This window comes from Phascolarctos cinereus, unplaced genomic scaffold (genome assembly GCF_003287225.1).
Source record: "Phascolarctos cinereus isolate Bilbo 61053 unplaced genomic scaffold, phaCin_HiC Scaffold_4;HRSCAF=312, whole genome shotgun sequence".
NCBI classification, from domain to species: domain Eukaryota; kingdom Metazoa; phylum Chordata; class Mammalia; order Diprotodontia; family Phascolarctidae; genus Phascolarctos; species Phascolarctos cinereus.
Genome location: NW_027555847.1, coordinates 326,391,601 through 326,416,990, shown reverse-complemented (window position 1 = coordinate 326,416,990; position 25,390 = coordinate 326,391,601). Strand labels below are relative to the sequence as shown.

The 25,390-nt window shown below is 35.0% G+C and overlaps 1 protein-coding gene across 1 annotated transcript in view; it reads left to right on the top strand.

Moving 5' to 3' along the window:
- ERBIN (erbb2 interacting protein) overlaps window positions 1-25,390 on the top strand; it is a 185,428-nt gene that overhangs the window by 153,349 nt on the left and 6,689 nt on the right. The window contains 6 exon segments of the mRNA XM_021007253.2: window positions 1,949-2,129; window positions 4,117-5,686; window positions 16,937-17,080; window positions 19,183-19,305; window positions 23,753-23,962; window positions 25,191-25,283. Of these exon segments, the coding sequence (XP_020862912.1) occupies window positions 1,949-2,129; window positions 4,117-5,686; window positions 16,937-17,080; window positions 19,183-19,305; window positions 23,753-23,962; window positions 25,191-25,283 (2,321 nt within the window).

The following is a 25,390-nucleotide window of genomic DNA, read 5'->3' as shown; positions in this document are numbered from 1 at the left end:
CCTTAAGATTTATTCTTTAAAGAGCACTTCATAGCCGCCTCCTGCTATTTACATACAGTTTAACAAGCCCGGTATTCTACTTTCTCAGAAAATAATGGGATTTTAAAAAGAATAAAATAGGGGCAGCTAGGTGGTGCAGTGGATAGAGCACCGGCCGTGGAGTCAGAAGAACCTGAGTTCAAATCTGGGCTCAGACACTTGACACGAACTAGCTGTGTGACCCTGGGCAAGTCACTTACTCCCATTGCTTAGCCAAAAAAATAAAAAGAAGAAAATAGGAACTAAACCTGTTAAAGATCTCTTGGTGTACAAGTTGCCAGTACAATGCTGATTGTCTTTGCTCTGCAACTTTTACTCTTGAGAGAGTTGCCTGGGACACTTAGAGGTTAAGTGATCTGCCCTGGTCATACTCAGAGGTACCAGGTCACTTGCAAATCAGAAACAGTAAAACAGAAAGAGGTAATGGGATTGCTATAGTAATCCTGACAGCAGTGAGAAGTAGCAGGTGGTAGTCCAACAAGAAGACAGAAAGTCTAAGAGGGAGACGTATGTACTCAAAAAGCACAGTAATCTTACATTATTAGAGCATTGGCACTAACGATTCCATTCAAGTCAATAAGTCGTTATTAAGCATTTACTGTTCACCAGGCAATGTGCTAAGTAATGTGGGTACAAAGAAATGCAAAAACACATAAATATCTATGTACATAAAAGATATATACAGTGCAAATGAAAGGTAATCTCAGAGGGATGGGACTGGGTTAGGCTGGGGCATGGAGAGAGTACCAGGAAAGGTCTTCTTGCTAAGTCGAAGGGAGCCACAAAAAGCAGATGAGGAGGGTATTGGAGATGAGGGGTGGGGAGGGAGCAGAGATAGATGGGAGGGAGAGAGTGAGAGTGGGAGTGTGTGTGTGTGTGTGTGTGTGTGTGTGTGTGCACGCGCGTGCGCGCACGTGCGTGCGCTATCAAGTGGGCTGTATAGCTGCATCGGAGCATATGTATAGGAAGACTAGAAAGGTAGGAAGGGACCAAGTTAAGTTGTGAAAGCCTTCAGAAGCCAGAGGATTTATATTTGATCCTGGAGGTAAGAAGGAACCAGTTGAGTCTAGTAAGTGGTCAGCATGAGATGACTTGGTCAGATCCACGCTCTAGGAAAATTAGTGGGGACAGACTTGAAGTAGGGAAACCAATGGGAAGGCTGTTGTAAAATTCCAGGTGAAAAGTGATAAGGGGCCTGACTCTGGGTAGTAGCTATGATTAGAGTAACGGAGCCTCTGGAATAGTAGATGTAAAAATAGCCATGATAATATTTAACAACAGATTTAGATGTGTAGGGATGAATATGAGTGAGGAATTGAGCATGATACTAAGGTTGTGAACCTGAGTGACTAGGAGGATGATAATATACCTATTTGTTTGAAAGCTCAGTGATATTAAAGTCTGTTTTATCTCCTTGAGTTAAGTTCTCTATTTCACATCATTTATTATCATATGAGTGCCCCAGTTCCCTGTATTGTGATTTACTGATCATCTCCATTGTTATTCTCTACTGCCATACTTGATACCCTCTGTATTAGTTGTATGTTAACAGTTTTCTCTCTCCCTCAATATGATTTATAAGCAGAATTAGAAAGAATATGTAATAGATGTTATGATATATTTAATGACATTTTAGAAGTGTACATGTAATAGCTTTATTATTTGATTAGTAACAATTAGAATGGTTTCTTTAACAAGTAAGTATGGTCAGTGACTTATTTCTTAGTCTTTGTATGAATAAGATATAATTTTTAAGGTTTCCTTTTATAAACTATTTGCCTTTATCTAAGAAGATTTTTTTCCCTATAAATGAGAGAATCATATGTATGTAATTGCATTTTTCTATAAAATGCACTGCCTAAAATCATATGGTGGTATGTTGGACTGATCTGATAAATTTTTCTTCCAGATGATAAGGATACTGATTCTTTATCAGATGAAGCCACACACAACAGCAACCAAAATAACAGCAATTGCTCCTCTCCATCTCGAATGTCAGATTCAGTTTCTCTTAATACTGATAGTAGCCAAGACATTTCATTGTGCTCTCCATTGGAAGAAACACATATTGCTGTTATTTCCCAAATAAGGTCTGTGAACTTCTGTAGAATAAAATGACTTATATTTGTAACTAACAGTAGCCTTTAGATGTCATAAGATAGCAAATAAAAGTAATGCTCAAAAATGAAGGCCCAATACTGCTAAATGCTTTTTTGAACAATTACTTGTATGATTTCTTTATTTTATCACTAACTGTACATATAAGTTTTTAGTCTTCTTAGTGCCTTTTATATGACTAAAGACTAAAAACAGATTTTTGGCCTATGACCATTTTGGCCTATAGATAGCCAAAATGAAACAGAAAGTTTAATAGTTAGCCAACGCACCTGCCTGGTGTGCTATTAATAGCCAATCTGGCAAATTCTAACCCAAAAACTTTTTTTTTAATTTTCAAATTTAAAAAGATTTGTGGGAAAGGGAAGTATGATGGATTACTAAATCAAATTCACATCATGATTGGCCATCATTGCTTGTTGAGCTTTGTAATCAATATAATTGGTGGGGGGGGGAATGTGTTAGTCAAACTCCTCCTTGAAAGAGTGATTAATATGTGATTAATAGTTCCTTTATGTTGGTGTTTATTAAATGTGACTTTATAAAAACAAGCTAAAGCACAGAGGAAATTAAATAAATTTGACCTAGTAACAATAAATAATTGATAATAATTTTAAAGCCACATTAATTAAGGTGCCATTTAAACACTGAAGCAAGGGAGAAATAGCTGTTTAATTTAAACACCAAAGCCTGGTAACTTTTAAACTAAAAGTTCACATTGAGTTAATATTACATAGTATTTTACTACTAAATTATATTCTTTTTTCAGGCATTTTGAAGGAAAACTATTTTGATTCCTTCAATTTGAATAGTTTTAAATGAGACATAAGCAGTTAATGAAAATAAAGATGTAATATTTTCCTATGCATAGGGATAGAACCCCCCAAAACCCATCCACAGCCCCTTTTTGTCTGTGGACCCCAGGTCCACTTTACCTAGGGGGAAGCATATCTGTACACATTTCACATATTGACTCTCATCCTGCAATGTTATTTAAGCAAGGATTGAAATTGTTAATTTCATTTGCCACAAAATAGCAACAGTGTAACTGACCTATGAATTTAACTGTTAAATTTATTATTTGACATGCAAATGTTTATACTCTTTTACGAATCATGTTAGTCATTTAATGAAGTAAAAACTAAGTAAGAGAGCTTACTACTATATTTTTATTGTGCTAGTTCCCTGGTGGCTTATTAGTAAAGAATATTTATTTTATTCTGTGCTACCTGAGAGTAAGATTAGCTACCAAAGAATGATTTGGAGATCAGTAATTTGAATATTCATGTTAAGACTGTATAGGTATTTTATTTGTTTGCTTATGTAAGTATATATCTTGTATAATTTTGTAACAACATTTGTGGGCAATTAAGTACAGCCTAGTAATAGGGAATTAAAAGACTTAAGTTCTCTTTTATTCTCTGTTATAGGTCTTTGGAAAATTATTTAGGCTGTTAGTTGCTAATTTCATCATCCACATATTGGCATAATTAACTATTTGATATGAATAATTTGAGGATAGAAATATGAGGTGGCAGTCTCTTAACCTCATAAAGGCATTTACCCCTTTTTTCTCTACTTTAAACTATCTCATTTTATAGCATTTCATGACTTCAGTTTATTCACCAGTATAGTAAAAACAGAGGAAACTTAGTCTTTTTTGTTTCTCATTTCACACAGATTTATGTGACAGATGCTTGAGGTTATTAGCAAAAATTAGATTTGAAGAATATTAGATTTTTCTTCATATTGGTTTTCTTGGTGGTAATTAATATAATACATAGGATTTTATTATTTTTAATTTTAATCTTATTGATAATAGCTCTTAGATTTTACTATTGCTTTAATCTGACTCTATACTTTTGATTTTTAAAAACTAAAGACAAATGACTAATTAGATCTTAATTGCCAACATTTATAAAAGCTGTGTTTTTCATTTCAAAGAATTGTTCTTTGTTTTAGGCAAGAAGATGAAAATTTTAATAACCTTTTGCAAAATGGTAGTGATTTAAGCAACTCAACAGAAGAAAAATGCAAAGTCCATGAGAAAAAAATTTTCAATTTGACCGAATATGAATTGAACATTGAAGAAAGATTGGCTCTATTAGAGAAGGATGTTGATCTAAAAACCACTACTGAAGATTCTCAAGAATTAGACGAAATCAACAGAAATCTTAATAAACTCACAATTAATAATACATTTCAATCAGATACAATGGAAAGATCAAAGATAACTCAAGAACTAGGATCAGGAAAAGGCCTTTTAATTAATAATGCTAAAGAGGAAACTGAGCACTTGGAAAATGGAAATAAGTATCCAAATTTAGATACTATAAGTAAACTTAATGGACATTCTCTAGACATTGCAGAGTCTCCTCAGAGGACTGAACAACTAAAGGACCCTGCCATTGATTCTGAACCTTCTGTGGATATATGTGTTTCCAAAAGTACTGAAGATTTGTCCCCCCAACGAAGTGGACCAGTAGGAGCTGTTATAAAATCTCATAGTATAACAAATATGGAGACTGGAGGACTGAAAATATATGAAATTTTGAGTGATAATGGTCCACAGCAGCCAAACTTAGCAGTTAAAGCAGTCTCGTCTGGCATTGATGGAAAAAACATAGTCCGGAGTAAGTCGGCTACACTTCTCTACGATCAGCCTTTGCAAGTGTTTGCCGGCTCCTCCTCATCTTCTGACTTAATGTCATGTACAAAAGCCATATACAAGTTTGATTCAAATCACAACCCAGAAGACATTAATATAAGAAGGAGTTCTGGAACATCTGGTACACAGTTTGCACCTCAAATGTATGGTCCCCCACAATATAACGTCCAGTACAGTAGTAATGCTGCAGTCAAGGATACTTTGTGGCACTCCAAACAGAATACCCAAGTTGATCAAGGCAATTTACCTCCTCCACGTCTTCTTAGATCAGAAAGCACAGAAAACCCTAATTATGCTAAACATTCTGCAAACATGAATTTCTCTAACCATAACAATGTTCGAGCTAATGCTTCATACAACTTACATCAAAGGATGGGACCAGCAAGGCACATGGAGATGTGGGCAGTCCCACCAAATGATAGACTGGTTCCTGGAGCAAGCCGAAATACACTTCAGAGACAAAGTAGCATCTCCTCTACAGCCTCTGTAAATCTTGGTGACCCAGGTCCCACTCGGAGACCCCAGATTCCTGAAGGAGATTATTTAACATATCGAGAATTGCATTCGGTGGGAAGAGCTCCACTGATGATGTCAGGATCACAGAGACCCCTTTCTGCAAGAGCCTATAGTATAGATGGTCCAAATGTACCTCGGCCTCAAAGTGCTCGACCCTCTGTTAATGAAATACCAGAAAGAACTATGTCAATTAGTGATTTTAATTATTCACGGACTAGTCCTTCAAAAAGACCAAATCCAAGAGTTAGCTCTGAGCATTCTTTGTTAGAACCTCCAGGAAAAAGTAAAGTCCCTCATGATTGGAGAGAACAAGTACTGCGACACATTGAGGCTAAAAAACTAGAAAAGGTAACTTAGTTGTTTGTTTTCTTCATGAATTTATTTTTTTGTTTTCTCCTGATCAGGTTGATTTTGCACTGCGTGTACATGTTTGTGTCTGTGTGTTAAGACAAAGTAAAACCGGAGCTAAACTTTTTTATTCTGGATTGAGATATAACATTGGGGATTCCTTTAGTGTGTGGATTTATCCCAGAGATTGCTTCAGCTTTCAAAATCTTTGATTCCATCAGAGTAGGATTTCAGCTGATTCATTTGACCATTAAGGCACATTCATGTGGGTTACATCTGTTAAGGTAGCTCCAGAACAAGTTTTCCTTCCTAGTCCTTTTGTCCCTCATATTCTTACCACATGCTAATGGGTCAGGGAGTTGTGAATTTTTTGCTTTGCATGAACATTTGCCTACTGTTTTTCCTTCAAAATGAACATAAAGAGGACTTGATCAATATATAACATAAAATTAAGTAAGATTTTACTGCTGAAAGTCATAAATACCATTTAACAAAACGAAAAACATATTATTGCAAATACAAATAGCTTTTGTAATTGTTTTTATGTTGCTTTATGTTATACAAACTAATCCTCTTGCTTACACCTCAGTGGTTTTGTGCCTATTAAAAACTTGCAGGGACCTATTCATTAGATTGTAATCCTAGCTTTTTTTATTTCACCTAAGTTTGTGGCCAGTGGGATGTTTGTGTACATTTATATCTATGAATTTGTGAGTTCAGTCTTTAAAAGACATTTATTCACTTCCTAGAAAACAACCCTAGAAATGCAACTCTGCTATGCTGCCATCACATGGAGGGAATGCTTCAATTACAAAATCCAAAGTGCAGAATATCATATACTTTCCCTATAATTGATTCAAATACCTACTGATTTTAAACTGTTTATTTTCTATACCTAACCCATCAAAAATAAAACTATGAAAGCATTTGAATGTGTAAGTAACCTTAACTAATCATGTTTAGAATTATATTTTAGCTAAACTTTATAAAAGCCTATAGTACAATTGAATATATTTCTCACTAATCATTAGTTTTTCCTTTATTAGCTTAAGCCTTATCTTAAAAACAAAAATTTCACATTAAGAAGGCCTTAGCTTTGGGGTTAACTCAGTTTCAAAGCATCTTTGATCTTTGAACATAAGCCACTTTCTTTCTCTCTTAGCCAAAAGTAGTTAATACACATTTTGCAGGTTATTTGAGTTAGGCACAGGGATGTCCTTAAAGCTTTTCGGCCTCCATAGAACTCTTGCTTCTTTTCCCTACTCTGAAAAGAGAGTGAACTAAGGATTTTTGCTAATAAAAGTATTCAACTTTTTTATGTACTTTTCCTCATTCAAAAGTATATTACCATTTTGATAGAAAAATCAAACTGCACCCTCCCTCTTTCCATCTTTGATGAGAGTACTTCCAATAAACGTGAGTTTCATCAAGACAGGGATTTCTTTAGGTGATAGAAAATTCAAGTAATAAGAGAAGAAATCTGGAGTAGCCACTGTGCTGAGTGAGATAAGGAATCTATAAGATGAAGCAGTGATGGTCCAATTAGGGTTGGAAGCAATACATTTGTATTCAGCCTGTTTAGCATGTTATCTTGACATCCTCCAGCACTGCCCAGGCGCTTATGAGTAACAGTGCAAGTTGGGGAGGATTATGAAGGGTTGACCATTAACAGAATGGAAGTAATAGAAAGTCAAGGGGAGGTGGCATTGTTGATGTACACATAATGGGAAAGGAGAGGGCATTGTGGAAGTGGCTTATCACTAACTAAGCATATGGCAGTTGAAAAGTGAACATCAACAGCATTTGTCCTGTCTCTTCTCAGAGGACTGTTCTTCACATAGCATCTGCTACACTTGGTGCCTCCAGCTTAACAAACATTTATTAATTACTCGGTTTTATTCATTTAATTATTCAGAGTTGAAATAAAGGACAATACCTGTCCTCTTAGAGCTTGTAGTCGAAGAGCGTAGAGGAAACATATACATGAGTAAGTGTTATACAGCTTATACAATGTTAAAGAGCATAGGAGGGATTCAGGCATAATGAGAACATCCAGAGAGAAATCACCTAGATTAGGAAGAATTTCAAGAGGAAAGATGTGCAGAGAATGAGTAATGGCTTGAACACAGGCACAGAGTCAAGAAGGGGTAGGGTGAGATCGGGCCTAGCAAGCAGTCAAGTTTGGCTGGGATGTAGAGTATGGAAGATGTGATCAACTTGGAAAGATAGTTTGGAGCCAAGTTTTTTTGGAAGTTTTTGAAGAGAGAAGGGATGTGGTGAGATTTGCACATTAGAAAAATTATCCTGTCGGCTGTATGTAGAATAAGTTGAAAAGATTGAAAAACCAGAGGGAAGGAGATCACTTAAGAGGTATGAGGACCTGAACTAGAGTGGCTACAATGCGAAGTAAAAAGGAGAGGAGGAAAGTGAAGGAAGGAAAAGAAGAAGCAAAAGATATTGTAAAGGTAAAAATGAAGGGACTTAGCCACAAAACAGATATGGCGGTTAAGGGAAAGGAAAGAGTCAAAAGCTGTCCATGCAAAAGTCAGGTTAAGGGATGGATAGAGTTAAGGAGGCAAGATGATTTCAGTTTTGTATATGTTGAGTTTGAGGTGACACTAAAATATTCAACAAAGAGCTGGAAATTTAGATTGAGTAATCATCTGAATAGATGTGATTATTAAAGCTGTGGTTGAATTGGTTTCTAAGTATAAGAATTTAGAGAAATGAGAAAGGACAGATTTGGGGGGAGGGATGGGGAAAATGCTCAGATTTACAAAACAAAAGAAAGAAAAGTTGTCAGCTGAGGAACTTGGAATTCTAGAAAGGATAGGTCAAACAGAGGGAGTGATCAGAAGAGAGGCTGTCGTATTTGATGATAAGAAGGTCATTCTTGGAGCAGTTTCATTAGAGGTAGAGAAAAAGGCATAATTGCAGGATGCTGAGGAATGATTGGGGTTTGTCAGTGAAGTGGGATGAAAGAGAAAAAATGAAAGCTTGAAGATACATGATAAAGTGTGGAGTGGAGGCTTTTATTTTAAAAAAAGGATAGATAAGAAGGGAAGGAGCCAGTAGAGAGATTGAAGATGAAAAAAGAGGAAAGAGGGAGGATGACTAAAGGAATATGATCCTAGATTAGACATTTGATTATGGATGGAATCAAGGGCAGCTTTGACAAGGAAGAGGACCACCTCACTTTCCTCAATAGGAGAGAAAAAGAAAAAAGTTAGTCATTAATTTTTTATGTAAAGATCTTTCCAATCAAATAAGAGGCAAACTCATGCTGACAGATTGGTTTGTAGATTTGAGTAAAATATAGTGAATTTGGAGTAACTGTGAGGGATGCAATTGTGGAACTTTAAGAGATGAAGCTATGAGGAGCCAGATGAGGAGAAAGAATAAATTCTGTAGTTGACCTAGTCAACATAGTTTCATAACATCCTCCAGCATTGATAGGCAGGTCAAGAATAACAGTGCAGATGAGTGTGGGCTATGTAGAGTTGAAAACAGTGACAGCGGTTGAAGGTTAGAGATTTATGATTCAAAGGTGGAGATTTGATCATTGTTGAAATGGTTCATCATTGAGTCATGATGTCATCGATGAGAGGGAAGTGAAACTGTAACATCATTAATGAACTGGGGGAAAAGGGAGGAATCAAAACAGCACCAGCAGTCACAATAAAACTGAAGAGCACATGTAGAGATGAAGTGGGGAAAGGAGAAGAGATTATGGTCAGAGAGAAAGTTCTGAGTTTAGGATTTTGATAATAGAAGTCTGAGTCAAGTTTAAGGTATGAGTACCCTTGGCAAAGTGAGAGTAAGGGGATAAAGTTTTAAGAATTAGGGGGAGGGGACTGTTTGAAAGGAGCAAGGGGATACCAAAATTTAAAAAAAGAAAAAGTAGTTCATCAAAGCATTTCAGAAGCACAGAGGAAAGGACAAAATGAAGGTAAGTGCAAAACCCAGCTACTCAAGACAGCTTTGAAAAAACATAGTAAGTCTTTGATTGCTCTTATATATTCTCTATATATCCTAAATATTTACATATTGTCTCCCCCTTTAGAATGTAAGTTGAGTACTATGAGGTAAACAAAAGAAGTATAGTATCAAGTTCCCCACCTCAAGGATCTTTCCTATCTTGTCCAGAAGACAAGATTTATACACATGAAACAATTCAGAAGAGTACCTAAATACTTTGAAGATCTGTGATTTTGTTGGCGTGGTTATACTATTGACACAGATCGTAATTCCTTAATTGACTTAATTGATGTTATTTCAAAATTGTTATGGCAGAAAAATGTGATGGACCTTTTTGCACTTACCTAGGCCATATTTAGACAACAAACATACAATGCACCACCAGACGTGTATCTGAAGGGTTTCTAGCTTAGTAGGATTTGCCAAAGTATACACTGTGCTGTAATGTTGTTGAATTATTTGTCATGTCCAACTCTCTGAGACCCCATTTGGGGTTTTCTTGGCGAAGATACTAAAGTGATTTGCCATTGCCTTCTCCAGCTCATTTTACAGATGAGGAAACTGAGGCAAACAGGGTGAAGTGACTTGTCCAGGGTCACACAGCTAGTAAGTGTTTGAGGCCAGATTTGAACTCAGGTCTTCTGAACTCCAGGCCTAGACCTCTATCCATTCCACCACCTAGCTGTGCCCCTGTTATAATTGTGCCATTACAGCCTTCAAGAATTGAGGATCACTTTCATGTCACAGTGAAGCATCAAAGGAGAGCTATAGAGGAAGTAGAGAAATAGTACAATACAATTGTCATAAATTGTATTTTATGTTATTCCCATACATTCCATTGTGCTACTACTGCAAACCTATGAGACTGTGGGGATCCACAGCTATGATCCTAAAAGCTGTATCGCCATCCTCACCCCCAGCATTAGAAGGCCACTGTCATCCCTCTAGCATGGTAGCATCAGTTCCCTGGGAGTGAGATAGAGGGAGTGGGAAAATAGCTTAAGTTTTTTTTATGTGTGTGTGTGTGTGTGTGTGGTGTGTGTGTGTGTATACATACACACACACACACACACACACACACACACATATCTATCTCCTTTCTTCCAGGGAACATTGTAAAAAGCTCAAAGGAAGTACATGTATAAACTCGCAACATTTGTGTACTGAGTTTATCTATAAATAATTGGCAGCTTCTTGAACAGTATTTTTAAATGATTTTTATATATTTTAATGTGGTGAATCTCATACACATATAATGACATATGAACATTCAGGTGGTAGTAACAGCACTTCCTGGTCTATATTTACTTGTGAATCAGTATTTGGAAAGTGTTTATGTAATGTTTAGTGTTGCTTTTAGTTCTATTAGTCTGATAAGTAATTTTCCTAAAACAGGTCAAGAAGTATACATGGATTACAAGTTAGATGTGCTTTCCATTTTTACGGTGTTTACTAAATGAATTTAGATTACATATTATCACATGTAGTTCAGCCTCAATTAGAATTTGACATTACACTTGTAGACTTAAGTTTGGTCCATCAGTATATGAAATATTCATCAGAATATGTATTGTGGTAAGAAAAAAACATAATTCCACAATCAGATTATTTGAAGAATGCACAGGGTTTCCCCCCCAGCATTTCTTTTGGCCCAATGCTTCTTCAGCAAATTCAGCAAATATATATGTTAAGTGCTAACTATATCTGTAAGACTTCTGCTTTTATTCTTTGTAATGAGATAAGAAGCAATACCAGTTCATTTTCATGGAGACTACTCAAAATCTTATTTAGGTCACTTAAGGAGTAGTTAACTTTTTTTGCATAAGGTCAATGTATACATTATTTACCTTATGTGTTATGGATGAAGCCCATGCTCTCTCTTGGTGAACAGACTAAATTCTAAAAGATTTTTTCTATAAACACTGATGTTTTCCTTTTGGGGCCCATTTAAGTTTCCATCTTGCTTAGCTGATGTTGACACTACTCTTTGGTCAAAGAAAAATGTTCTTGGAAGTCAATCAGTCTGCAAGCATTTATTAATCACCAACTATGTATCAAGAGATACTAAGGCAAAACCAGACCTTTTCTGTCCAGAATTTGCTTGAATTCTACTGGGTTTTAGTAAATAAAATGCCAACAGCAATCCTGTTACTCTTTATGGACAGTGTTGTTCTACATTTTTTATTCTAATGACATGTTTGTGAAGTTTTAAAATTTATCATAGACTACGTGGAGGGTTCAAGATCAGTCAGTAAGCATTTATTAAGTGCTTAGTATATGCAAGGCACAGTGGCTTTAAGCACTCAAGAAACTCATTGTAATGGAGAAAGGCAACAGATACCCATGCATAGTTATAGAATGAATATAAGATTTGAGGAGGGAGCACTGTTGCTATAGGGGGACCATTAAAGGCTTCTTGAGTTAAGTGAAAGAAAGCAGGGATTTGAGGAGGTGGAGATAAGGAAATAAGGCATTCAGGCATGGGGAGCAGCCACTTTCAGCAGCATAGAGGTAGAGGATGTAGCATTGTGTGAGACTGGAAGAGTAGAAATGGGCCAGTTTTTAATGACAGATAGGCGAGTTCATATTTGAGGGATTGTTTGACATGATCAGACCTTTTTTTAGGAAAATCACTTTGGTAGCTGTGTGGAATATGGATTACACTGGGCAGAGACTTGAAGCAAAGAGACCAAAACTGAGGCTATTTCAAGTGTCCAGATAAGATGTGAGCAGAATTGTCCTGACATCCTGCTGATAAATATTGATGACTTGGAGTTAAGATGTAGGAACTTGGAGAAGAGAAAGACTGTGCACGCTGTAGACTGCAAGGAGAGAGTTTGTGTTTCTACTGCCCTCCTAGCTTTTGAAAGCAGGAAGCATGTGATTTTCAAGGGGACACTTAGCCTCAGCAATCAATGTTAATATTAGTTCTGTTAATATATGCCCGAACTCCCTTTCTTCTTTGTGACTGCTGGAAAGTGAGGAACTACTGGTATATTCAGTATACTGTGATCTGGCTCTTTGCTTCAGGAAGACTGTCCAAGTACTGCAATCTCCACTTCTGTTCTTTTCATTTTTGTCTTTTGGAGTGGATTTAATTGTAACTTGTGAAGAGAGGACCCTGTTGTGCATATATACATACATATATACCTGTTTTTCCACTCCTATGATACACTACATTATGCATTATTATATTATGTACTCTGAAATGTCTTAAAGCTTAAACTTTCTCTATAGTAGTGAAAATGGCTGGGGCAGCTAGGTGGCACAGTGGATTCAGCTCCGGCCTTGGAGTCAGGAGGACCTAAGTTCAAATCTGGCCTCAGACACTTGACACTTAGTAGCTGTGTGACCCTGGACAAGTCACATTTGCCTCACCAAAAATGCAAAAAAAGAAAATGGCTATCCATATCTATCTAGCTAGCTATCTACACACATACACACTGTCTAAAATACTTGATCACGGGTATGTGTGTGTTTTCTTGAACTGAGCTTATCAATTATAAAAAGCTCAACATTTTAAACTAAAGTTAAAAGGATTGTAAAAGAATGTATATTTTGTAAAAAGAATATCAAGATGTAGTATTTGCTTATTTTTTTTTCTTGCTAATGCTTCTGCTTTTAGACAGTTACAGTTTTAAGGGGAATAACGACCCCAGAGTAAAATTTAATAGAGTAAGTAACAACATATATCTAGACAATAGTTGTAAACAGTCCACATTGACTGTAGAATAACAATTCTGGGGACTAGTTGCCTGTTTTCTTGATGTGTTTTCTCCTTATTTGACTTTTGATTCATGTGGAGCTTATGAAGTGTTGTGATCCTTGGTTAGTCACTTTAAATTTATCTCAATGGTTTACAGTAATAGAAATTTTAATTCATTTCACATTTTTCTCTGTTTTTATACTTTTTAATATTTGCTACCTGAGGTAAAATTCAGAAAAGAAAAATTGTAGATAAGTTAACTGCTGTCAGAAATTTTACTACCTCTAAAACTATACAAATAAACTTTTAACTTTGTCGAAATTAAACATCTAACATTTAGCAAAATTCTTGTTTACCTGTTGGTCTAGGCATTGCTGTCACTTTAAATTTGTAATTGTAAATTGATTCAAAATCATATGAGTCAAAAGGTGAGAATTTTTAAGAAGCAGATTTATTGTTTTATCTCTGTCTAATTATTAGATTTGCATTAATGGCCAATTAAGATCAAGTACTAAAAGTGATAGGAATATAGACACTAAATGTTCAGAGAAGGGAGTGATTGCAGGTAGGATAGAGTACTTGGAGATAGGCATATTTCATTCAGGAGATTGAACTTGAACAGGGCCTGTAAGAATAGGTAGAATGTGTGTAGATGGAGAAAAAATAAGAGAATTCCAGGTCAGGGGCACATCATATGTACAAAAGTGACAAGCATGGCTGAAGCCAGAGGCTTTTGTGGAGTGAGAGAATGTTAAGGCATATGCTTTCAAGAAAAGCAGGCAGGCATGTGCTTTAGGATTAACAGCAATTCATAATTATGGCTCAGTCATAATGTTGATAGGTTGGGATAGGATCAGATAACAGGTTCTTTGGTACTTGTGATGGGCAGGGGAAAGCTGTAATAGGTTTTTGAATAAAGAATGACATGATGTTCTTGAAGTATTTAGCTGGCAATCAGTAGGAATTGGATTAGTATATAGGAAGACTAAACTCAAAGATCGGTTAGGAAACAACCATGTAAACAATAGTGAGGTGATACATGGTTATAGAGATTAAAGGGCAAAAGAACGAATGATTCCAAATGTTCCAGCCTAGTATTGGGTTGATACTGGTATCACTGCAGATGTAAATTAGGAAGAGAACGGTAGGAGGGATAATGAAGTAACTGTGGAGATACGTTGTTTAAGGTGTTGGTAGGTAGAACATCACTTGCCCAGTTGGAAATAAAGGATTTGAGTACATGTGCAAGTATAGATGTTAGAATCAGATACCTAGAAATATCAGTTGAATACATATATTAGATGAAGTCTGCATGAAAGTAAGTATATAGAGAGAAGAGAAAGGGGCATTAGATAAAAGAGAAACTTTAAATATAGTGATATTTTTTACTTTAAAAAAAGTTTGATTTTTATATTATATTTTAAAGTTCTGTCCTCAAAATGATGTAGAATATGTGTCTGAGATTAATTTCCCCCCTACCCTGCCAGCTACTTTGAAAAGAAATAGTGATTTCAATCAGCAATATATTTGTAGCATATTGGAATATGCTTAATAATGTACATGTAATATTGGCATATTTTATTTCTCGAAAGACCTCTTGGCTGCTAATAAATAGGATTTGGAAAACTTTAATACATACTTTTGACTGGCCTAAAAGTTCCCACAAATTTAAATATAATATTTTAAAGGTTTAAAATATGTACAATAATATAATAGTACTTTTAATAATACTTTTTTGGGTTTTGGTTTTTGTGGTTTTTTTGGTAGCGTAAACTGCCCTTACAGCCCTTCTAAACCACATACTGGTTCCATGGTTAGCTATATTGGTCAGAATGATATTTCATGGCTTAAATGAATGAGAGAAGATGTGTTACTGTTAAACTGCTTTTTTTTTTTGCTTCCTCAAAGCAAAAATAATCATTTGTTTATCCTGGGGGTTTAATATTAGAGTGACAGACAAGTAACTGAGAATAAAATAGAGCTAGTCTTTTATGTAAATGTTTTAATTTATTCTTTAAAGCCAAATGGTAATTTACCTATTTTTTTTCTAAAATCTAAGAGAGGAATGTCAAGATTAATTTTTCATGGTACTTGAATTAGATATTAAAATATGCTAAAAGTTGCATACCCCCATTAAATTGAGAAGTTACTGCATACTAACTTTTTACATTCTTGAAGTGATATTTGTATATATTAAATATGCCACAAATCTGGTTGCCCCCTCTTTAGTAACCAAGCCCAGTACAGACAGTATTTTAGCATGGGGGGGGGAGGCGCAGAGCGCTAGGCACACAGCTAGTAAGCTTCGAGTGTCTCAGGCCGCATTTGAACTCAAGTCCTTCTGACTCCAGCACCAGTGCTCTGTCCGCTGTGCCACCTAGCTGCCCCTACTTTAACATTCCTTTGACTTCTAGACAAATCTATATGAAAGGCCAGTTAAATAAGCAACTATAACAGCTTATTTAATACCTTAATTTTACTTTATTTTATTTTTTCTTTGTAAATTTTATTTTAAACTAAAATAATACAAAATAAGAAAAGAAAAAAAAAATTACCGTGTGCACAGCAGAATGTGAGAGGATTCAAAATATACAGCAATAAATTTCCATTTCAAGAAAGCCTATATAATAAATACTGCATATTGTGTTGAGAGCTTTTCATCTTTTCTTAGCTTATGAGTTTTCTTTTGAACACCATAATTTTAATCAGAAAGAAACAATAAGCAATCATGTACATTGTATTAATATACTTTTAGTTCTCTTCTCACATTGATAAAACCATTTGTGATTGTGAAACGGGTTACTTCATTCCCATAAATCTATTCTTTTTCATCAGCTTTTATTTCTACGCTATTCTTGTCCCTTTAAGAAAAAAAATGACCCCCAGATTCTTTAAGTGGTAATAATGTGTGATATATAAAAGACAAAGCTATTTATCATTATGGTTTTTCATGTAGAAGGAAAAATTATTCCTATATATCAGGTTTCTATTTCTTTTAGCCTTGATGGTCAAAGTACAGAAAATCTCATTTTAATCATCGTATTACAGTATGTTTGTCAAACTCATTTCCACCTAAGGATATTTTTCTTGAGTAGAAACTGTTTTTTTAAATTAACTGAAATAAGTAAAGACCAGATAACTTTCAAAAATATATTATGTGCCCTGGGATGGGGACTGTATATTTAAATGTTTATAGCTATAAATATGGCTGGACGAATGTCTTTTAGAAGTGCCTTCAGTTTCTGCTTCCTAACTCTTTGTATAAGACATGTTGGGAATAAATAATCATTATTACATAAATAAGCATTATTCATGTATTGTCTCCCTTAATGTTCAAATATGTAAATGATTTTATTTACATGTAATTTCTGTGTACTTTGTATGTCTTAATTTGTAATAGGCATCAAAGTTATATGTCACAGTGGCATTGACAGTTGACTTGTTTTGCATGGTATTACTTCTGCATGACACTGAGTATACTTGTGTATAAGTCTGTGTATATAACATGTCCTGTGGTTTTTGCATGCTGCACTAATCTCTGTTAAATCTGTCCCCTCTTTATTCAGAGCATGCTGTCTAGGTCCTTTAATTCCAATTTTGCTGCAGTAAGCAGCTTTCACTATGGCAGCTCTAGGGATCTGCACAGCAGCCAAGGCAGTCTTGCCTTGAGTGTTGCAGACGGAAGAGGTTCTGGTGGGCACATTTTTCGTGTGAGTACCTACGGTAGATCAGTCTTTTCTTTACATAGAAGAAAAAGAAGTTTAAAGTGTTCTGTTCATCACTAATAAAGTGACTTTCTCTTCTTTTAGTTAGAAATCCTGATGTCCTACCAGTTATGCTGCTGCTCAGCACTAAACATTCAAGGTTTATTTAAACTCCTTAGCTTTAAATTTCAGTTATAAAAGAAGTAATATGATAAGCTATCAGTTATCCACACGTATATGTGAAGAGTAGTAAAGTTTCTTTAAAAATTCTTTTTAACTTGGAAATTTTTTTATTTTGGCAGTATTTCTCTGTCTTCTAATTTTAAAATTTGTTTTCATTCCCTGTGTACTTTCCAGGAATACACTTTAGCAGTGAAGAAAAACCTGCTAGAATTTAAGGTAGAAGTCATATATAATCCGAGAATGATGAGGCATACTTAGATAATTAAGAATTAGCTAATTAAAAATACAACCTAATACCCAGAGGTTCTGAGATTTAATAAGTGAATGAATTCTTAGAAGTTTCTCAATATAGTTAAATATGAGACTGGTTAAGATAAATCTTACATACTGTGGAAAGATCATAGTCCACAATGCCCATTCTCATTATCTCTAACCCATAATTCTTGGCTGTCCTGAATTGGAGGAAGGGCAGAGGCACGTAAACCAAGGTCCATTTTCATGTTCTCTTTATATCAACCTTTAGCCTTCAAACAGCTAGTGGCATAGCAAGAATTTGAGGTCTGCAAACAAAAGTTTCTGAAGGAACTTCTCTCCAGTCTGATGTGACCTTTTCTTAATCTATTCTGCAATGAGACTTTGTGATCTCACCTTTATCTCTCTTTAAGGGACTGACCTACTCAGCCCCTGTGCTAGGATGAGTCCAACATTTCCTTTTTGATTTTCTGTTTCCTGTTGGCTTCCTATGTCCACCCTCCATAATAGTAACTCTTGGTTCCTGGGTTCATTCTGTCTTGGATAGAACTCACTCTTTCTTAATTTCCTTGACCTTTCAAATATGGGAAAAAAGATTGAGGGGGAAATAAAAACTCTAAAACCACTGTTTTAGATTTCCTGAATCTCTGCCACCACAGGCTAAGTGTCTAGTAGCCATGACCTCCCATCAGCCATATTTATTCCCTTACTTTTTAACTCTGGGGCTCTGAGCCCAATTTCTTCTTTTGCTTTTAGTGAACAAATATATGATCTCTCTGCCTGTTTGAAGGGTTAGAAAATAGTTGCAAATGAACTTGAAATTTATGCTCGTGATTTAAATTAATCAGTAAGGTTTGTTATAAAAACAGTCTCAGGACAGGGAGAAGCAGTATTAACCAGGACTGTCAAAACTGGTTGAAACTTCAACTTGAACATTAATGCCAGAGTTTAAACTAGCAGCCACACTGGGCAGGGCTGGCTAGTATTTAATTTCTAAATCAAACCAAACACCTAAGGGTTTATAAATAACCTGTGAGATTTTAGGATGAAGTGAATTTCCTAAAACTTTAACAGTAATATTGAATTGTACAAAGTTGGTTTTATACTTTTCTTGAAAGAACATCAAAATCTGCTCACTTATCTAAAACCACATATATGTATTTATGTATATATTTTATAGCTACCTATTTTCAGAACTACCTAGGTCATAATGTTTTTTTAATTCTGTTATCATACAGGTTTTGTTGTCATTGTTGTATTGTATGAAAATATGAGATAATAGTAAATAGTAAACTGTTGTGGGAACACCCCCCCCAAAAAAAAGTTTATAAGACTACTTACTTTAACAGGATATAAGCTGTTTTCAACCAGTCATTCAACCAACCAATCAAACAAAAAATAATATTATAAAGAAGTCTGTTTTAGTCTACATGTGTATATACCTGATCACTGTACAGGTATGCTTTGTTAGAATAAACCTTGCCATGTAATTTTGGAAGTGTAGTGATGACTTTATCAGTATAGAAGTGATTGAGTATTTGATTTGGATCCATATCACCTTATTAATTAATCACCTACCCTTTCCTAACTTTTTCTTCGGAATTATCTTATTGCTTTAACATTTTAAAGGCACATTTGTTTAATTTTTTTTTATTTTCCCCCCTCATTTCAAGCATCCCCAGACATGCGATAGTCCTGGAGATCCATGCCAAGATGATGTATTCCTTTCAGGACAGCAGAACTACTCATCTGCTACACATAGTCACAAAGATGTTCCTCCAGACAGCTTGAAGAAAGTAGGTGTTCAGGAAATAAACAGTATAGTATCTGTAAACTTATACTTTTTAGGTTATAAGTCATAAAAACAAATCTAGAATTTGACGTTGAAATTACTTGAGATTTTCTAAATAGTGAACATATCTTTCATAATTGAAAAGTTAAAGTAGGATTTTGATTTTACTATAGTGTTGCTTCCCAGTGTCTTCAAAGATTTGAGGTGTTAAGATAATAACACAAGTGATGTCCTCTTTGGAGGCTGCCTCCTGGGTATTGCTGGAGTCCTCTTGATGAAGTCCTTTTCCTACTTAAGTAGCTAAATGCCCTTGCATAGAGTCCTATTTTACATACCTAATTAGATGGGTGTTCCTGAGGCTGAACATACAATGGAAGACTCCTAATATTTAATCAAGGAGGTGAGTTTGAATCTTAACTCTCTACCCCTTACTGGATTTGTTACCTTGAACAAATCACTTCATCTCTGTGGGATGCAGCCCTCATCTATGTAATGAAGGGGCTAGAGTAGATGAATCTCTGATCTTATGAAACTGGGTTTAAGATATTTCAGTATTATTAAGTTACCTTAATTTATAAGCTGTTTGTAATTAGTGACAGTAAATTTGAGGTTTTCACTCATTATACCTCAAGTATCTGGATTGATTTGGTTTTGGTTTTGGTTTTTTTTTTTTAGGGTTTTTCTAGGGTAAATCTTGCTTGGAGATTTTTTAAAAAGCCATGTGCATTTAGATAACATAACACACAGCCTCCTTTATCATTCACTTATTCTTTTTTCTCCTCTGTTAATCAATAAAAAATATTTATTAAATACCTACCCTCTGCAAAGCCCTATGATAGGCACTGGGGGTGAAAAATGACCAAGTCCTTGCTTCCAAGGAGTTTACAATATAATAAGGGAGAAAGATAAACAAATAGATTTGGATACAAGGTAGAAAGATCTTAGAGTTTGCATTTTGTTCTCTAGGTAATAATTCAGAAACCACTGAAGGATCTTGAGCATAGAATGTATATGGTCTGGTTGTTTTTCCTTAACTATGTTCCAAAAGAATTTTAAAAATTCAATGTTTCTGAAATGCTAGTACGCACATAATAATTTCTGGGATATTTTAATGTGAAACCAGTAGTGTTCATTTTGAGAATAGTTCCCTAGCCCGCCTAGTATAGGTGTTTAAGTGTATTTTTCTATCTGCTTTTTTACCCCTTAACCTCCATTGTTCTTGGTTAATAGTTGAATTCTGTCATCTGTCTTCTTTCACATCTCAGTTTTTCATTTAAAGTTTATTTGGTTATTTTCTTTTTGATTATATTTTGATTTCTCAGTTCTCTCCCTCCTAAGCCTCACATCACAGAAGGCCAACATTTTATTTAGATATACATGTGGAACCATACAATTGATGTTTCCATATATCAGTTCTTTGGAGATGGATAGCATTTTCCATCATAAGTCCTTCGTATTTGGCATAAATGATCATATTACTCAGAATAGCTTGGTCATTCACAAATACTCTTCCACAGTATTGCTCTTAACCGCATACAATGTTCTTTTGGTTTTGCTCGTTTCACTCTGCATTATTTCTTGCAAGTCTTAACATTTCTTTCTAAAACTAACCTGCTTGTCATTTCTGACAGCACTGTAGTATTCCATCACAATCGTATACCACAGCTTATTCAGCCATTCCCCAATTGATGAGCATCCCCTCAATTTCCAATTGTTTGCCACTGCAAAGGGAGAGCTACTATAAATATTTTAGAACATATAGTTCTTTTCCTTTTTCCTGATCACCTTGGAAAACAGGCCTAATAGGTATTGCTGGGTCAAAAGGTATATATACTTTTATAACATTTTGTGCATAACACCAAATTGCTCTCCAAAATGGTTGGATCATTTCACAATTCCACCACCAATGTATTATTAGCATCCCAATTTTTCCCCACATCCCCTCCAGCATTTGTCATTTCCCTTCACATCATTTTAGCTAATCTGATAGGTGTGAGATGGTATCTCAGTTGTTTTAATTTGCATTTCTCTAATCAATAATTATGCATTCAGGGCACACGGCCACTGGGTAGGGAGATCGGGCAGCCAGCAGCAGGAGCTGGGGGGGGGGGAGTCAGCTTGGAGTGACAGGGGTAGAGCTTAGCAATTGTTGCTCCATTTACCACCTAGAGAGAGTGTTCTCATCTTCTACAGTAAGTTAACAGGAAACAGAGAATACCTACACATAGGAGAGAAAAGTGCCCTCCACCACTCATTTCTGAAAGCTAATTTACCAAGCCTTTGTGAATTGGCAGTATACAAAGGATATTGAGCATACTCTTAAGGACAAATCCTTCTTTGGCCAGACCTCTCCATTACACTGAAATTTAGGTAAACTCTGTTTACCTAAATCTGTTGAATTCCTCCATCTATCAGTATAATGACCCTGTCAAGAGAAAATGAACTTTAGGTTAGTTTGTCATGGCCTGTTCTCGATGAAACCATGCTCTCTGTGATCGTATCTTCCTTTTCTAGATGTTCATTTTCTAAATGTTCTTTTGTCATATTGTAGAATATTGCCATGAACTGAAACTAACTCCATCTACAGACTCTTCTCATTTTCCACGATCACTTTCATTACTGACAGAGGGATCCCTGGGTTTATCTTGTACTTATGTCAATCCTTTATCACTTCAGTGATCCTTTCCTCCTGTGAGCTCCTGCAGCTCTTTCTAGACCACTCATTTGGTGATTACCTATGCTTTCTTTTACAGGGATAATTTTCCCTTCCTGTGTGAACATAGCTTCTTCCCTGCGTGGTACAGTGGCCAGAACCCAAAATTTGTAGTTGTAGGACCTAAATTTAAGTCCTAGGTTTGAGAGTTTGCTCTTCAGCTTCTCTGACCACAAATTTCTTCATCTCTTAAAAAAAAAAAAGGAATAATGATTTTATCATCTACTTCATAGAAATTTAGTGACGATCAAATGAATTCATATATATATATGTATATATATATACATATATATATGTATATATATATGAGATATATATATATTTTGCAAAAAATAGTATATCAACAGGAAATATAGGATCAATATCTAATATTTACAGGAAGAATCTTGGCTAGAAAGTAATTGTCATCCACTGAAAGGTAATAGGATAACTCAAAGTTGTACCAGTACAGATAAATTATATTAAATCTATAGTAGGCATATTGGAACCAGCCAGTATGGTTTTGTCTCGTAAGGTAGGAGTCAAGAAAGGGGGTATTATTCTTTCTATGCCCTTTTTCACAAAAACACCCATTTTTCTTTCAGAACCCTAGTCTTGAGTATAGATTAAGTATAGTACAATAAATACAGCTTTATAGAAAAATACCTTTAAAAAGGGCTTCCTTTACATTAGTTGACAGCTGTCCTTCCACAATACCTGAACCTCCACAGTCCTTCCCAATTAACTTTTGCCCTTTAGATGAGAAGGAAATTCTGAGGAACATGCTACTCTGGAGATTTGCATGATAAATTTTATCTACCTCTACTCACTTAAAGGGAAGGGGTTTATTATATTATCTTCGTGGTTGGTTTTGTGTTTTGGGGGAGTTTTTTTTTCTGGCTTTGTTTTCATATGGAAGAGGGTATTGCTGTTGTTCATGATCATTAAGAAAATCTTAAACCTCTAAGACTACCCAGGCCATTTTTTCCCTCTCATATAGAAAAGACTAATTGTATTTAACAAAGCATATATGGATGATGTTATTTTTAACACTTCTTACAAAGACAGTTTTCAGTCATCATTTCTAAAAATTGAGTACAGAATTTATTTAGTCCACAAAGAAAGGATTGCTGTATGGTAAGGGTAGTTCTTTTTTTTTTTTTTTTCAATCTTATTTTGTAAAATAAAGCGATCTCCTGAAAGCTTCACCAACTTAAAGAGAATAGCACTTTGAGATTATTTTGTCTGTTAAAGACTTAAGGAATTTAGAATCGCTAATTAATCGTGTTTGGGAAAAGTAAATCAATTTCAAATTACCTAGTTGGCTGAATCACAGATTTCTCTGTGATGGAGAAATAGAGGTGTTTCAAAGATGTTACTTAATTGAATTGGAAAATACAATGATTCTAAGGCAAACCTGTTTTTATAAAATTAATCATTGTTAGTGGGAAGCTAAAAGAAGTTACATACATATGGGGAGAAATTTTATCTTTCTGTAATCAGAAATCACTCAAGTATTTATCAAGTGCTTGTTTTAACTAAAGGGGTTGATATTTTTATGTTAAGATACTAGGGGAAATAGTTTAGCTTTTTTTCTTAATAGTTTAATGCTAAAAATTATACTAAAAGTGTTACTAAATGACATCTTGTGTTTTCATAATGCTAAACACAAATATTTTCATTATTCTAAGAAGAAATTCCAAGAATGTGTTAAAACATTATTATTGGTCATTTGAAGACACTTCCATGTTTTCCTTAGATGCCTTTGAGTAATGGACAGATGTGCCAGCCTCCCAGGCCTCAGGCAAATTATAGTCAAGTCCATCACCCCCCTCCTCAGGCATCTGTGGCAAGGCATCCCTCTAGAGAACAACTAATTGATTACTTGATGCTGAAAGTGGCCCACCAGCCTCCATATATACAGTCCCAATGTTCTCCTAGACAAGTCCATGAACTGGCAAAACAAGAGGTAAGAACAATTTTTAAAAATTTCAAGTATTAGAATGAGCCTTTAATGTATTTCACCTAGGAATTATAGACATTGATAACTTTTTAATGTTATTGTAAATGAATCCATATAGGATTCTCATTAGCATAGTTACTGTAATTTTGTCTGTATGCTAAGATGTTTTCATATGTTAAGTTTTGTACATGAATCCATAGGTTTCTCAGGAAGATAAGTTTTCTCCTGTTTTCCCTTTGTTACTTTCTGATTAACTCAGGGAATTTAGAGTCTTAGGCATCACTGTGTCTTAGAAAGCAAATGTTTTCCCAAGTTCTGTCCTGCTTATAATAGTGATTTGACCTGATAAATACTAGCTGACTAGCAGAATATTGAGCATTATGGGCTATTTTTTAAAAATTGATATTAGAGCTTAGGTTTTTAGATTTTAGAATTTCATTATGTTTTCCACACCCTCCCTGAGAATGAAATTTTAAAAAATATTCTCAGTCATTCTGTGTGTGATCCTGGAGTGATGGTGAGCTATCAGTATCACTAGAAATTCAGGGAAAGAAAAAAATGCTATTGGCTTTTTGGTTGATCCTTTTCTAGTAGCATAAAAGTTTAGCTCAGTATCTTATTAACAGAGCTAGTTTATGGGGATAATTATTGGCTTATTAAGTTTAAAACACCCAACTCTTTGAAAGGACATAGTCAAATCCAAAAAAATGAACTCTTCTTTTCAAAAATCACCTAGGGATCTTTAAGCAGACATTTCACAAAGCAATAAACAGAGTATGACACATTAGTTTCATAATAAATAGAGAATGGCCATGTGCATGTATACTTCCATGTTCTCTATCTGATACCCTGAATGCTCATTTAATACAAATCTATTGCTTTTAATCTGTCCATTAAATGTAAAAAATATAATAGGGCTACTATTAATTTCTAGCATATTTTCATGAACTCTAAGCAGTAGACAAATTTAGAAGCCATGCTTTATAATCCCAGCAATGCTATTAACTCACTAACTAATTAACAGTGTATTATTTAATTCACTGTCTGCCTTAGTTTCACATTGTCAGTGACCTACTTATTTAATTTAAAAGAATCTGTAGATAACTGTCATTTTTAGACATTTTAGATTTGGAATTTTGAGAAGTTAAGGGTATGTTAGATGGTAAGTATTCAGTTTACTGTGAGTCTCTTTGAAGCAAAACAATAATAGTTCATTTTATTTTCATAAATTCAGATTCGAGTAAGAGTTGAAAAGGATCCTGAGCTTGGATTTAGCATATCAGGAGGTGTTGGGGGAAGAGGAAATCCTTTCAGACCTGATGATGATGTAAGTTTTGTGTGTATTTGTTTTCAAAATGTCCTGTGAATTTTCACCAGCTACATACATGTCTTTTTAAAAATGACTTATCTCTAAAAGTTTATAACAACTTTATG